Source organism: Phalacrocorax aristotelis, chromosome 1, assembly GCF_949628215.1.
Source record: "Phalacrocorax aristotelis chromosome 1, bGulAri2.1, whole genome shotgun sequence".
Classification (NCBI taxonomy): Eukaryota; Metazoa; Chordata; class Aves; order Suliformes; family Phalacrocoracidae; genus Phalacrocorax; species Phalacrocorax aristotelis.
This window is the reverse complement of record NC_134276.1, coordinates 154,318,006-154,334,500: the sequence shown is the minus strand read 5'-3', so window position 1 is coordinate 154,334,500 and position 16,495 is coordinate 154,318,006. Positions and strand designations below refer to the sequence as shown.

The 16,495-nt window shown below is 42.3% G+C and overlaps 1 protein-coding gene across 3 annotated transcripts in view; it reads left to right on the top strand.

The window, feature by feature from the left end:
- DGKI (diacylglycerol kinase iota) overlaps nucleotides 1-15,048 on the top strand; it is a 221,507-nt gene extending 206,459 nt beyond the window's left edge. For all 3 annotated transcript variants that reach the window (XM_075116925.1, XM_075116915.1, XM_075116931.1), the window contains 3 exons: nucleotides 8,013-8,049; nucleotides 9,881-9,980; nucleotides 11,384-15,048. In XM_075116925.1, the coding sequence (XP_074973026.1) occupies nucleotides 8,013-8,049; nucleotides 9,881-9,980; nucleotides 11,384-11,500 (254 nt within the window). In that variant the 3' untranslated portion in view covers nucleotides 11,501-15,048. The remainder of the gene's footprint in view (nucleotides 1-8,012; nucleotides 8,050-9,880; nucleotides 9,981-11,383) is intronic.
- The last annotated feature ends 1,447 nt before the right edge of the window (nucleotides 15,049-16,495 follow it).

Genomic DNA, 16,495 nt, shown 5'->3' with positions numbered 1-16,495 from the left:
GTAGCAATGACAGTGATGGCTCCAGGTAAAGGCAAAGCGTAGAAACAAAAATAAAGATGGCTTTTGAGGTGGATGGGTGTTTTTATAGTTGCATCAGTTGGGGGAGCTGTGAAAAAGCAGTGTGATGCTCTAGTTAAAACCTCTGGCATAGGAATCCTCTGAAATAATTTACTTTTCAATTAGAGCATATGTTGTAGAAAGCATCTAATTTCCATTAAAGCATTTACAGTGATGGATAACCCATCCAACCATTTGTATTATTTCAGTATTTAATAACAAACTGGTTACAAATCTGTGCATTTCTAGACCGCACTTGCCTAACTTCTCTTCCAACTTTCCAATATGATGTCTCTGTTAGATTCAAGACCACATGATAACAAAATTTTATGGTGTCCATTTTATATTTATAGGCAGTGGTCATGCCATTTCCCTTTTTTCCTTTCGACTCTTTGTCAGTAACTGGATTGCAGGCATGCTTACACAGGCTATGCAGCAATACGTGTGTACACATACGTTTGAGGCAGTCACATTTAGGAGTTTCTGCCTGTTAAACTAACATACTCTTTTTCACTGTTTGCTGGAGGGTGGTACAGTAATATTGTCACTGCTCTGCACGCAGAGCTAAAGGCCCAGTGATCAGCCTCCTGCACTGTAGGAAATGTTTTCTAGTTCTTTAAACATTTTTGTGAATCTCTGACCCTCTTCACATTATCAATGGCTATTTTGAATTCTGGGTATCAAAATCAGCTATATTATTTCAGCAACTGTGTTAGCACTAAACACAGAGAATGCCTCTGGCAATTGGAATACGTGTTAGCTAATGCTCAAAAGTTAATGCAGTTACTGCAGAAATTGTATATAGAGAAGAAAGAGGCACAACTCATATGAAAGAGGCAGTAATCCATCTGTTAATGTTTTTGTTAATTTGGGTAGGGTTTAGCTGGAGCTTGACTCTTAAGTTTAGGTGTTTATGTATAGGTGTCATGTAATCTATAGTTCTAAGTTCTTGTACTGTCAACTGAGATCCACGACTCAATTCATTTCCTCCTGTATGAGAGCAGTACTAGGGGAGACCTGTCCTGTTTCAGTGGCAGACGGAAGTCAGTAGGGCACCTTTAATAGCAACAGGCTTCCAGCATGACTATCTCAAGGGAGACCTTAGTCAAAGTAGTTATTGCAGCCCAGCAAGTGATTCAGCTGATAGTTACCTGTGTGCTTCATTCATTTAGCTAAATGTAACTATCTATTGCGATTTGCCCTTGGATATCCAGGACATCTGCATGGGTCTACAAGATAACATACAAGGCATGTAGGAGAACCATACTGGACTGGCAGCTGGAGCCCAGGCAAACATCATTTCAAATACATCCCAAGACCTTACCTGTAGGCATATTGAATGGCAAAAAATATCTGTGTGTGGGCAACTGAAAGGTGCCTCAGATACCTGACTGAGGTGTTCTGAATGTCTACTTTCTCTTTTATGTATAGATGGGTAGCTAAGTGTAGTTGGCCTTGTATCCAAATATTGGCTAGTTTTCTCCCCAGTTGTAACAAGTCTTACCAGTTCTAACTCTACCTCCTATTTAACGTCTCTGGATTATCTCAGTCACATTGCATATATGTGGTTCTGAATTCTGTAGACAGACATAATTTCACTCAATTTTCTTACTGCCTCTGCCAATTCACTGTCACGGCCACCTCTCCAGGATTGTTAAGGCACACATACCTTAACTTACTGACAGTCTGACCAAGTTACCATTCCTTTGGTGAAGGTTTAAAACAAGGTCATTTAAGCTGGTAAGGTGTGAGCAGGGAATCAATGGGAATTTTTGAAGTGAATAGAGAAATGTGAAGGATTACAGATGGTTAGACAAAGACAAACCAGAAGGCTGAGCAAATGTCAGCTCAGTTCCTCTCCCTGCTCTGTATCCCCAAGGATGACAGGAAGCTTTCTCAGCTTTCCAGACGTATGTCCTCTGGGCTTCTTCAAATGCATTGTTTGTTTAACATTCTCTGGGGACCAGGGAGTGCATGGGACAATGCTCTAATAGGGGCCTCCCCTCTTCTCCCACCAAGCAATTAAGGAAACTAATTTCTACCCTGGGCACTTCTCAGTCACAAATGAGCTCTTTTGCTGAATCATCATCATCATAATGTCCTTGTTTTTCTGTTGTGTTCTCTGGCATCTGGCAACTTCTCAACATTAATTAGTGTATAAGACCCAAACCAACGCTACTAATATCTGAGGCTTTCCGTGTATCTAGCTTTTCATTTCTGCTGATATCCACCCTTGATAAAAATGGGTCTTACTCCTCTCCTGTTCTAGCAATTACCTCTTCCCAGCCATACTTCCTCTTCAGTTTGTCTGCTTCCCATACATGGCTGGAGATAGTTAATATTAATAAGAGTTCCACGGCAAAATACCCTCCAGCACACAGCACAGAAAACCTATTATTAATCACTCAGGGAAAATCTTCTGAATACCTTTAAAAAACAACAACAGCAGCAAGACAAAACCCACTATACCAGGAATTTTAACTGCCTAGTGTGAAACTAGTGGGCTGAATCGAATGTGATATAGGAGTGGGGAAGCTCCCCACACCCATAGCACTGCAATTATGAAGGAGAAAATATGGTGTAGTGATGCTGTGACTGTCCTTTGTAGAGATGGCTTTATGCTTTCTGCACACATGCAGGGGACATTAATGTGAGAGGTTATTCTGTGATCTTGGTCACAATGATTTCAAATTTTAAGGGGAGGAAAATAATCCTTCTTAAATTAGAAAAAGTAGAGATGAGTCTGTCATGGTTTAACACTAGCCGGCAACTGAGTACCACACAGCTGCTCACTTACTCCCCTGCCCTGGTGGGATGGGGGAGAGAGTCGGAAGACTGAGAAAACTCATGGGTTGAGACAAAGACAGTTTAATAAGTGAAGCAAAAGCCACACACAGAAGCAAAGCAAAACGAGGATCTCATTCCCTATTTCCCATCAGCAGGCAGGTGCTCAGTCATCTCCAGGAAAGCTGGGCTCCGTCATGCATAACAGTTACTTGGGAAGACAAATACCATCAGTCTGAATGTGTATCCCTTCCTTCATCTTCCCCCAGCTTTAGATGCTGAGCATGACGTCATATGGTATGTGATACCCGTTTGGTCAGTTGGGGTCAGCTGTCCCAGCGGTGTCCCCTCCCAGCTTCTTGTGCATCCCCAGCCTGCTCACTGGTGGGGTGGGGTGAGAGGCAGAAAAGGCCTTGACTCTGTGTAAGCACTGCTCAACAGTAATGAAAACATCTCCCCTTTATTATCAACACTGTTTTCAGCACAAATCCAAAACATAGCCCCATGCAAGCTACTATGGAAAAAATTAACTTTATCCCAGTTAAGACCAGCACAGAGTCATGCAAGGAGACTGCTATGCAGTATTGCCAGATACTTAGCAGTGGACTAGTATGAGCCTGGAATAGCAGCTGAAACACCGATATAGTAGGTGTCAGGACGACAGCTGCTTACTACTGCAGGAACAGTTGTGTTGGCTGCTGTTCCTGCAAAACGGTTTCACTCTATCCCCTGTGCAGGAAGGGCAAATACACCAACCTATGTGTTGTTCAAGACTGTCTTCCTAAATCAGGGGTCTTTAGCTAGTAGCAGGAAGGTCACCTTTAAGATTTGTCTGTAGGCGGGCTAAAGAACACTTAGCTTGAAACTGAGGGCCAAACACAGTAGGTATCAGAACCACATCTGTTTATTGCTGTAGTCAGCAACTGTCTCGCACCCTAATGCATACACATTAAAGAAGAAGTAACCGTTTACTTGCTTAACACAGACAGAATTAGGGAAGACTTAAGAAGCTCTGTTAGAAAAAGGACCTCCTAAATCATCATCTGTAGTTGGAATCAAACTTGCCTTGGAGTCTTTATCTGGCAGTTCTGAACTATTTATAATTTATAACCAGTATACAAGACATTCCAAAATCTGCCATCAACTTGTCTTCTCTTCTCTAGAGGCTCAAAAAACAAACAAGAATTCTGTAGTTCATCTAGGATATTTTAATTTTAAACAGAAAAGAGAAAAGATGTTTAGAGTTGCCTTAGGATTTTGTGGTGGGAACTTCTGATGGAACAGTCAGTCAGTAGAGCATCGCATCCTGACATTTCTGTGACCTCAAACCTCAATGTCCTTGCTCCATTATATAGCATCCTCTGGTAAAAAAAGACAATGCTGTCGTTACTCTTAGCACTGCAAAGTCAACAGTGAAGAGCCATCAGTGAGTTTGGATTTGCATCCTGACCAGATTTAGGAGTTCCAAATAAGGCTTTTGGAAAGAAAATTTTGCCATGATAGAGACATATGTCAGGGACAAATTTTGAATACCCATCAGAAAGCCACACTGAAGGAGACTGAGTCTGCCTGACATATGCTAGTGTGTCTAGATCTGCAGAATGTTTTAGAGTAGTGGACAGTTGTGAGGGGCCTAAGCAGAAAACAGTTCAGTTTTCCTAGAAGGTACAAGGTATAAAATAGTCTATTTTAATTAGCAAGCTTACCAAATTCTGGGTCAACATATCTGAGAGACAGTTACAATGGAAGGCACGCTCCCATAACCTGACTACCCTCTATGTTACAGTGGAAATTCTGAGCTAAAAGGCTCTAGCAGTAAAAACCAAACACTGTTAATCTTCACATTGGGTAAAAATGAGAAATGTGGAGTTGGGGGAAGTCTTGAAATAGTTCTGATGTTGCAGATTACTATTATTATAAAAATATTTCATCTTTGAAGGTAAGAAACCAACTCCAGTTTTGTCGCCCAGATAACAACCTCAGTCAAGTTATTAGACAAAGAGGTTTAGACAGATAAACACCGAGAAGTGCTGATAGTGCCTGACATTACTGCTTAAAGCAATACCCTTCTTCCCCAGTTCTGTGAAGGACCGAGAGGACAAGGGACTGGCAGGGGTTAATAGCTATGTGTCTCCTGTGAGTAGCTGTAGCCACATCCATTGGAGAGGGCAGGGTGTGCTGCAGGCCTGGAGGCCTTTTGGACTGCATGGTGCTGTATATTTTGGAAATGCCTCTGAAATATGGTCATTTAGTCTCTCTTTTATGTTGTAGTGAGCTCAGCTAAAGGCCAGCTGCTTTTGAGCATCTCCTTCCCTTCCCTTCTCCTGTCTCCAGCTCAGGCTGCTTTGCCTCCTGAGAAACTGGAGAAGGGCTTTGGTGGAGTGAAAGGGGGCAGAAGGAGAGAAGGAAAAAAGTTAATAATTCTACACAGACAGTCTATCAGAGATGTTAAGGAAAGAAAGTGATCTCAGCTGGGCTTCCCCTCTGTGCGTCATGCTTTTCAGCTCCTTTCATGCGAAATTCTCCCCCTCCCCATCCTGCCATTCTTTAGCCCCTGAGTTGCTCGCTCTCTTTCTCTCTCTCTTTTTTTCCTCCCTCCACCTCTCCACACATTTCTATCTTTTGTTTTTATTTCCTCCCCTGCTGTTTTCTTTGATAGAAATCTCACTCATGCATTTCCCTTCCGGATTTCTATTGGATTATTTTGTCCTCTCTCTCTCTGTGCCTTGGTCCCCTTTTCTTTCTCTGCCTCTTGTCCCAGAGTAAAACAGCCGCCTCCCTGCTGGGTCAGGATGACAGTGCCGTTAGCTTTCCCAGTGCCAGCCCTTCCCACATCTGTGCAGCTTTTGTCCTGGGGCAGAGGGGGATTTGGAATGGTCGGTTGGCAGCGCCAGGGAGACTGATGTAAAAATGAGGTCCAAAAAAGAGGGGAAAGGGAATTAGAAGGAGGGCGTGAGATGGTTTAAGAGAAGCACAAGTGAAAATAAAATAAAGTAGTAAAGGGCACATCTCAGGCTGTGTGTGAGTTGGGACATTCAAGCTTCAGCGGTAGGCCAGAAAGAATGAAATGAATGAATCCTGGTGCCACGTTGTGCTGCTAATTGATTAACTCCAATATCTGGCCTTTATGTATGACTGGGATGGAGTTGGGGCACTCCCATCAAATGCTTCATTTGGGACAGTATCCAGGAGAACACCCTTTGCATACAGGCATGTGGTACTTGGCACCTCCTCAGGTCTGTACTCGCAGGCTGCCCGCTCAGTCCTCAGCACTCAGCTCCTCTGTCCTAGACTTGCTGTTTCTTCCTGCTCCAAACCAGTTTTCCTTCACCCTTGGCTTCCTGCTTCTCCAGACCCACTCTACCCCAGCTTCTCCCCCCTCTCAGGTCATATTTTTCTAAATCTCTCCATACTTCTTCCTAATGTTTTAATGCCTTTTTCTGTTCTTCTCCACTTACCAGGGCAAGTACCTCTATGCCCAATGCAGCTAGTCCAGTCACCCTGTTCCACCTTTGCATCACAGCCTTCCTTGCCCCATGCATGAACAGAACAGTTTGCTTGGCAGTGTCTTTTCTAACAGACTGCAGGCCATTTCTTGTTACCTATCACTGGGACATGGTGTTGCAGTGAGCTATGGAGAATTGCCTCTGGTTTTGAGGGAACACGATTTTGTTTTCTCCTGGGAGAAAACACGATTTTGTTTTCTCCTGTTCACCTGTTGGTTTTTTTTCTTTTTGGTTTCTCAGGCATTATTTTTCTTTCCTCTCAATGATGGCCCTCTTTAGTCTCCTGTAAACTTCTTCATGCTTATGGCAACTCAGAGGTTGTGAGTGATTCTTCTTTTTGATGAGGAGGATTGAACACATAACTTCCAAGTGAGGCGATGAGGGTGAGTGGTGGTAGAGTCAGGGTGCTATGCTTTAAAAATTGAGAGTGGCTAATTAGTTTGGAGAACTGCCATGATAGGTATGCAATGCCCTGTGCACTGGGGACTAAGCATGATACTTTTTTGACCACCCTTTTCTCATAATGACAGGAGATGAAGTGAAGGAGCTACCTGCAGCTCCTGGAGCCGAGGCAGCTGGCTGCCCCAATGCTACTGCATGTGTATGTTGTAAAAGGAGTGAGGGAGACACAGGCTGCTCTTATCCATTTTGACACATACTCAGAGTGAAAGGAGTGTAGAGAGGTTGTGTGTAGGCCTTTGTAAGCAAGTAGTGTGAAATTCCTCAGTTTCAGGTGAGATTTGCTGTAAGCTCTTGAGGACTCTTGAATTTCAAAGTCAAAGTGTGCTGAAGAGAAATATTCATTCACAGGAAGGAAAATTCCTGTAAAGTTTCACTGTTCCCCTTGCTAACTGCCCCATACCATCTGGCACTATGCTCCAGAGCAGTGGAGAGAAGAATAATAAGCCAGACTGCAAAAGGAAAAGTTTTTCTTGTTTCAAATGCTATCCAGATCCTAGCTGTTCTATGTCACTGTAATTCAGTGATGGAATTTGCTGCTATAAACATCTGCCTGTAGTGAATATCAAGGACAAAAGAACATTAGCATAAATGCATTATTTTGTCCCACTTAACAAAAATCTTTTCTGTTTTTCTTAGTCTTGCTTTCCTGATCATTTCTAACCAGCAGAGTACAAGATTTGCATATCAATATAAAGACCACTGGGAATATTCCACCCTGATCTACATTCTGTATAACGTTATTAAATGGAGTAGCACAGGGATGTCATTCAGGATAGAATTTGGCTAATTTCAACTTCCTAACGACATTTTCCCTCTAGTACTAACAATAGATTTTAACTTGCAATATATCAGGGTTTCCAGTGCATCAGCATTTTCAATGCACTGTACTTATGTGAACCACTTAATTGAGCAAGGTGAAGAGTGAGAAAATAAACTCCATGAATATTCATTTTCAGTGTAATTTAGAGGCTGCTACTCCCTTACTCCCTAGTGCTGAGACCTCAGCAGTGACTCTGTGGTCAGAATTTTTCTAGTGCAAGGGCTTGTACAAGCAAATATTATCTTGGAGGTTGGCATATTTGTGCAAATTGAGCTTTCAGTAGGCTTCTTTCACATATTTGCACAGGGAATCTTATCCTGGCAGTCATCCTGTTCTAGTCATGCAGACAAATGCTATATGACATACCTGACTGTCTTTTGCAGGTCCATCTGAATTACTGGACATGACAGATAGTGAAACGTAAGTACAACTTACCTTGCCCTTCACATTATGTGCATTAACCTAGCAGACTTCTCTTGTTTTTCAAGTGCAAAGTTTCAAATAAAAAAAAAAGCTTGTAAAATGGCACATCCCTTAAAAAACAAACAAGCAAACAAAAGTACCCCCAAACCCAAACAACCACCTCATATGTGGTTTTCTGGCCCAAAACAAATGTTTCTTGAACTCTAAAAACTACTTCCTCTCTATTGCTTCCTATGCCTTCTTAATTTTTCTCAAGAAATACAAGCCCTGCATTGTGCTTTGATGTTTCAGAATCCAGTTACTGAGGAAGCAACCTGAAGGGTAAATTCCAGAATTCAGGAAATTACCTTTCTTGCTCTACAGCTTTTCTTCAATTCCTTCTTGATTCATCCAGAGTGCTCTGCCTTAGCTGTCCCAAGTGGCCACAACCTGTGCAGTCAAATATTTATCTTGAGTAGTCACAACCTTGATAATCTCTGTTGTTATGAAAAAAATTAAAGACTTTTGTTTCCAATTCCCAACTACTTTACATCTTGTATAATCAAGATGTCACAAATAGTGTATAAAGAAAGCACGAATAATCCCAGGAAGTATATGGAATACATGGGAAGCAAAAGTAACCTTTCTCATATGCGTTAAACCTACCATTCCTCATCCCACAGTGCCCTCCTCTGCTAACTGAGAACACCAGAAAAGTTCTGCACAAGGTGTGTGAGTGTAGTCCAGGGGTGATGGAGTATGGATGGACTGCCTGCCTCTCTTCATGAAGTAACATAGCACAGCCACTGAAATAAAGTGCAAGTGAACACAACTATGAGGGCTTCCTTTTACAAAGATCCCTCTACCACTAACTCTTGAAAATGGGAGGTTCAGGGGGAAATCGGGTAGTAACCCATTTTGAATCTAGTTCTCATGCAACAGAGGTAGATTCATTACAAGGTTTCCTATTAATATTTCAACTTGTCCTGTCATGGGCTGAGGCTGAAATTCCTTTATGCACTCTCTGGGTCGGTAGGTGCAAGATTTGTCCGAGTACATACATTTCTTGTCATTTGTTATTTTGGAGATTATGTTATGGCCCTACTTGTTGGACACTAGTATTAAGGACACCTTTTCAACCACTCAAAGCATACTTTCCTCCTCTTCCTAGGCAAATATAGATAGATTTCTTTAACTTCGGTACTACAGTCAGTCTCAGAATCCTGTTACATGTAACCCCATTCTGAGTAAGGAACTTTGCAATAAATCTGGTCCCACTACACAGCTTTCTCTCTTGAAAAATGTGTTCAAGCTTCCCCAGTAGCTCACCAGTCCAGCAGGGGAAAACAAAAACAGAGCTCTCGTATATCCAAGAGAGCAGGGTATCAGAACCAGGGCAGCAAGTGCACCAGTCATGGCTTTGATGGGCAGGATTTTTCTAGGATGCATCTGAGAATGAGGCTGAGGAAATAAATTGCAGGAAGAAAAAAATCCTGTTGCTGTTTTGCCTGCTGTGAAATAAGAAGGTGGTTAGTTTGCCTTTGCAGCAGTTATCAGAACTGGTGGTTGGATGGAAATGTGATGTTCAGTCCTTTGAATGAATAAAACCTGTGCATGTTTCTTTCCCATCCCTCAGAAGTTCTTCATCTGCTATTTGTGCATTGCAGGCTTTCCTACTGATTCAAAGGATGTAAATGCTAAGGGAGAGAGTGCACAAGTCTACCTCTGCCAGCAAGAGGGAACCTCGCAGATATGCAGCATCCTTCTTTGTCTGTCCTCTGCACCTCATACTTCGTAAATGTACATTGGTGTGATGTGTCTCACTGCTGGTTTCTGTACTTTGGTCTAGGGGTGAGACAGCATTACATAAGGCAGCCTGCCAGCGCCATCGTGCCGTCTGCCAGCTCCTGGTGGATGCGGGAGCCTCTCTGAGAAAGACAGACTCCAAGGTAACCCAGCCCTGTCAGCCAGTTCTAAAATACTGCAGCTAAGCAAGGCTGATCAGCATCCGTCCCTGCTGCGTGCATGATTGAGGCTTTCTCATGTGTGCCAAGAGCAGCTCTTTTTAAACAAGCTATTTTTATTTAGAAAACTGTATTGATTTAAACAAGTACAAGAGACTTCAGTTCAGTCCCCAACATGGGTCATCTTCACCATAGTGAGAGCCTGGCCTCAAACTATTTGGCGCGTTGGGTGTGAATGAGGAATCTCCGTGGCACAGCAGCATCCTCCTCCTGTGTGGTCAAAAGAGAGGCCTGTGGGCAAGGACCACCTGGGGGGCCCTTGGTTTGTGATTGCATAGCGTCTGTGAGGCTTGATTATTGTTGCTGACTTGCTTTGTGAGGACAGCTAACCATTTTCTTGCTTGCCCCTATGCTCACTGATGTGACACTAACTACAACCCTCTGTCTGTGTACTTGTCTGAGAAAGACATCTGGGCAAAATTAAACCCTAGGAATATTCTGTCAAGACAACAATCTGATCACTTGGGAACATGGTCCAGAAGCTGCCCCTCTGGCATTTCTGAACATAAGCATCCTGTGGTCAGCAGCTGAGAGGTGGTTGGATCTCTGGGTTCCAGAGTCAGAAGCACCTTTGCTGCAGCAAGGCAATTAAAAACAATTCCTACCATGTAATGCTGTATTAAGAGGGAAAGAGATCATCTCTTTTTCAGATGAGAGTACTGTACATTGGAAAAGTTAATTTCTGCAGCAGCTGAAATCCAGACAAGTGGCTTCTGACTTGTTAGTCTTCATCTGCCCAGAAATCCAAGGAGCAGGAGTGTTTTTGTGGAGATACATTAATGTGTTTCCAATATTTTTTCATAGTTTAGGTTTGAGACTTGTGGTCCAGTTTAACGGTACTTTTAAAGTAGCTCAGATAATGGAGTAGCAAATTGATGCACTGCAAAATGATTTGTACTTGAGATAGAATGAGACACATTGAACTCAGCTCAAATGTTGGCTGTCTCTCTCTGCACATCCTTAGCAAAGTGTGCCGTCTGTGAAGTGCACTTTTTAAGTGTTAGATACAGTACTGTGTGTCATATTCATTCCCATAGGGATTGTAGCCCTAGAATAAAAAATTGGTTTCTTCCAGCATGTAAGCCCTTCTGTGTAATGTATCAAATATCATGTCTTTGCAGAACTGCATGATTTGTCCTAAACCACACAAGGACTTTCAAAATCTTCAGAATCTCATGACTCTGACTTAGCTCCAACTTGCACAACAAATCAGTAAATTCTTCAAATTTGCTTCTGCCCTTCTTGTAGTAATTTATCTGGGTCATGCTTTCGTCTCTTCTTTTAAATATGTTAGCACAAGACTTCCTCTTCATGTTTCTTTATTACAGGGCAAGACCCCTCGTGACAGGGCTCAGCAAGCTGGTGACCCAGATCTGGCCTCCTACCTGGAGAGTCGACAAAACTACCAAATGGTTTCCCATGAGGATCTGGAGACAGCAGTCTGATGCCTGAAAACATCAAAGAGGATCCTTGGAAATCACAAGGCTGCACCTGAGGCACTCAGGCATCGTGTGAGGAAGAAGCTGATGGAATCAAAGTGTCTCTCACTCTTGTGGAAAATACCTGAGGACATGCCACCAGTTTCTAAGGGCTACTGAGTCTTGCCACGGAACGGTTAGGTTCCATAAGTTAGCCCGTGACGGATGAGGCGGGACACTCAAAGGTCTGTGGAATCCATGGGCCACGGAAATTTACCTTTATTGCTTCCAGCAAGTAGCATGAACTTCTCCCATGTTCATCTGTACAATTTATTTAAAAAAGAAAAGGAAGAGGAAAGAGGGTGTGAGGGAACAAAACTGACTGGGACATTAAAACACCCAACCCAGCCCTCCTCCATCCCTACAGTTTCCTGCATTTCCTTTATTCTCCCATTCCCCTCACTTCTCATCAGTTAAATAGTACCTGTTATCTCTGTGTTAAGTCTTCACAAATGGTCAGGCAGTAGCAAAAAATTTGAGGAGCTCTGGATGCCCTTAGGAAAACCCAATGTTTTTACCAGCTGCATCCCCTCCCTTGCCATCCTCTTGGAAGCTGTGTCCTCAGTGCTCAACCACAAGGGAGTCTTCTCGCTTTTGGAGAGGACTCTGCTTATTGCCTTGTTTCCCAGGGTATGGGGCAATTAGATTTACAGCAGTAACAAACCTTGACCTCCTCATTGTAGCTGGTATATGGTTACAGCATCCTCATGAGACAGTCATTTGTATGGAAAGGAGTTATATGGAATACATCATGTTGTATGGCAGAGCAAAAAGTTACCAGTAAGCTTTCTCACACCACCATTGCATGTATAATGACTGACCCAATTCTGCTCAGGTTTCAGGCCTGCCTAAAAGTTGATAGCTTTTTTTTACTTTTGAAGACATGGGTTTTACAGTGGGGAGAGATCTGTGCAAGACGGAGGGAGTTCTGATGGACTGACTTATGGACCCAGTCCCCTTTGCTTTACAGCCAGATCTAGGAAGGAGACCTAGAACATCAGCGGTCATCCTAGGCTTGCTGCCATTAACAAATGAACGAACACTGCCCCAGTAGCCCTGGGAATAGGAAAGCCTTCTTTGGCTGAACCTGTAAACTCTCCAATTCCCCAAGGGAACAAAGTTTCGGAGAGGTTATCCCACTGGAGAAGGACAAGTGGCAGCTCTTTGCCTCGTTACCCACTATAGGCTTGAAAATGTAAAATTGCTTAGCCACTCTAAAAGCCAGCCATGTCTTCTGTACTTGTCTGTTCTCTGTCTTACCTCAAAGATTATAACCACAAAAGAAGAGAAAGCAAAAACACATACACATAGGCATACACCAAGTGTTCACCTTCAGGTTTTCAATCACTACAGACAACTCAGCTGCCAGAAATAGCAGAGCTTCCACTTCCACTTTGTCTGACCGGTTCCCACGAAGATGCTCACAGCCCACTTTTGACATAATTCTTGCAATAGATTTTTGAATTTTGCTTTGTTGTTTGTTTTGAAAGATCACCAGTGTGTGTTTTCATGCGCTTTGCGTGGTCTAGGTCTAGGTCTTTGGTAGATGGTGATCATTGGGATTACATGAAGTTTGAAAACCATGAAAATAACTCAGGTCATTATTCAGATAAGTTTTACTTCCTTGCTATATGTTGTGGAAATGAAATGAATGTGAATCCTTTGTCTTTTTCTTTTTCTTTTTCTTTTTTTTTTTTTTAAACAAGAGTGATTTTTGTGGCAGAAGGAGGAGACGAAAAAATCTGTATTTTTTTTTTTTCTGTTTTCAAAAGTTTATTTGATATGAGCAAAATATTTCTTTAGTATTTCTTCCTCTGGAAGGAAACTATATATATTTGTAATCTATAGATCAATGGCGACATGAAATGTATTTTGTCTTATTTTCTGTCTTTACATTTCCTGTTTAAAAAATAAAATATGAAAGCCAAATTCCTTCCCTTGATAATCATCTAGGGGCTTGTGGTGAAGGTCAGTATATGTATATGTTAGAACAGAATTTGGCAACTTTTAAAATAAAAAAATCAGAGTATAAATTTTGTCTATGTGAAATTTCCACAAGGAAGATCCTCACGCTGTGGTTTCATGGTAGTCTTTTCATCATTTCCCAGCTGTGAGAAAAAACATTGCTGTAATATTTCTATATATTTGATGAAAAATAAGAATTATATTAATATCAGTTTTATCTTTTTGTTTTTCTTTTTCCTGAAGTGAGAAACGGAGGAAGCTTCAATGACAGCAGGGGCTGGGTTCTGTCCTGTGCTGAGGCCAGACTGGTGCCTGAGCAGAGGATGGTCAGTGAGCTTGTTGCAGATCCCTGGTCCTTTAGTCCCACGAAGCAGGTGGAGCAGTAAAGATTTGCTCTAATCGCAGGTAGCTTCCAGAGGCCACATGTGAATCAAGATAAGGGAGCTGGGTCTGGTCCCTCTCTGTCCCCAGTGGTCCTCCCCTCAGTGAGACATCCCTTGTGCCTGGGGGGTGGCTGCAGCAGGGGTAAAGGTACTGAAGCAGCTTGGCAGGGCGGGCAGATTTCCTTAGCTTCCTTGTGCCATTCGGACTGCTCAAAGGAGCTTAGAGCACATGAGAGAGTCTGGCTTGCCTTTTCCCCTGGCAGCTGGAATATGATGCTATGATCAGAGTGAGCCTGTTGTGCCTCTGGAAAGCTGCCCGTACTGTGCGCTCAGTAGGAGGCAGTTACTGTAGGATGAAAATAAACCCCAGCACTGGAGATAGGGCAGGAGCTGGCTGTATGTAGTGCCTTTAATATTCAAGGTGTCCCAAAGCACTGCACACATAATGCATTAGATACTGGTGATGTATTGTATTTGTAGATAACAGAGCGCCTATATTGTTTTCTGCAATGGCTCACACAGAGCCAGGAATATCAGCAGTTGGTTCACTGAGGGAAGGGATTTGGGGCCAGGATGCTGCAGGATCATTTCTTACCCCTTTTCAAGTGCCATGGGATTCTCAATTTTGGACAGCCACCAGAAGCAGGCAGATTCTGCAGCAGTTAAAGGTGACACGTACGTATTGAATCTCTTGAGCACTTGGGGTCTAGCTTAGTACAGTATCATTGTGTCTGCACTGTGCAGGGCCCAAATTTTAGTGTGCAGCTGGGAACCCACTTAAATTGCATGTAAAACATTTTGATTTACTAAAAGTGTCTGTTCTGTGGCTGTGTCTATTTATGTGTGTATATTACTATATATATGTATATTTATAAGTAACAGTATGCATATATATAGACTCACACACACATATGCGCACACACTTTTAGAACTGTGCCGTTTGAATGGCAAAGTACCTAGGGACGCTCAGCTACTGGGGTTGCTGGACTGACAAAATGTCATTTTCCATATGAATTTGTTAATAAAGGGGAACCTTTTCAGTAGAACTGAGGAGCTCCTGAATTGTTCCATTGTACTGGTTTTACTATCTCATTTTGGAGTTAAATGGAGGGAAAGAAAATATTTATAATGTTGATAAAATAAACTTACTTTTGTTATTTAATAGCATCAGTTACTCTTATTATTTCATGTTTCAATGCTAGAGGTATCTTTATGTGTTACCCAAGACATGACGATATCATACATTTCTCATTAATTATAGCATCCCTCAATATTGTGAGGTGTGAGGTTGAGTGACTCATTAAAGACAGGAGTTCAAGGCCAATTTTGCCCATTACAAAATGGGTCTCAGACTCCAGTGGCTCTTTCACCATTTCATGTGATGGCTTGTCTGTGTTTTAGTACATTCAGATGTCTGTAGATGTTTTTACTGACCCCCCTGTCACCCTTGCTTTTCCCCAGCAGCAGTAGAATTGCTCAGTCTAAACTCATAGTGCCATGGCCTGGATTCGGACTACATGAGATGTCCCCTGGTACATGAGGACTGTCATATAGAAGCACCACAGACTCCATTCTATGATTATATTCTATGACGTGTTGTTGCCGTTGATCGTCCCAGTTACGTTTGCAGAGCTGGTGTTGTTGTGGATGAATAGATGGGGCACGTGGGTTTTTTTGGTGGTGTGGCCATGGGAGGTTTGTTTCAGTAGTATTTAATGGCCTCATTTGTTCATTTTTGTCTTTGTCTCTGCTGTGACAGTGACACACATGGTAGTGAAAGTCACTAACACACAACCACACCTAGACGGTGGCTATTTTCCTCTCAGCCATCCCAGATGCCTCCTGTGGAGTGTGCTTATGTGTTGAACCTTCCAGTATATCAAAAACATGTTGAGAAGATCTGACTTTGTGCAAAAAGTTATGAAATGGCAAGGTACATTGCTAGCCTTAAGCTTGCTAGGGGTTTAATGGAACTCGAGAAATGTATGGACATGCTGGGAATTTGGATGCCTTGAAAACACTCCATGGACAATTCTGTCCTTGCACTCCATGTACTCCAAGAAAGAAGCAGTTCATGTTAATCCATTTGAGATCTGTCATTTTCTTTCCCCCACTTTTTGCTGCTTTTGCACCAGAATAACATCTGTGGAGATGTATTTTATAAGAATGGCGTTTAAGCTTGTTGAAAGTAACATTTCTATCTCCATTATACCTATTTTTCATTCATCAGACATTATTTCCCCTCTTTATTTTCCTCACTGAATCTGAGCCAAAGTGACATTGGGCTATTAGCTTCCTAACTAATCTAAAGTGTCAAATGTGAGTATCTTCAGTCATTTCAGCAGTCCTGGAAACAGCTTATCATATACCTGTGCCTTTCTGGGTACCTGTGAAGCTATAGGACACAGTATTACAGGGCTCACTATGGTAATCATCTCTTCATTTTGCTTTTTTAACAACAATGTAGGCAACTATTTTTCTTAGCAATGGATAGCTACGCCTTTAAAATCCCATGAGCTGCCTGCCAAAATCTGTTGATTGCAAAGGCAACCCAGTAATGTGCTAAAAGTGACCTGTTAGCATATTGATTAAGACCAGAATTTTATGTGGAGTC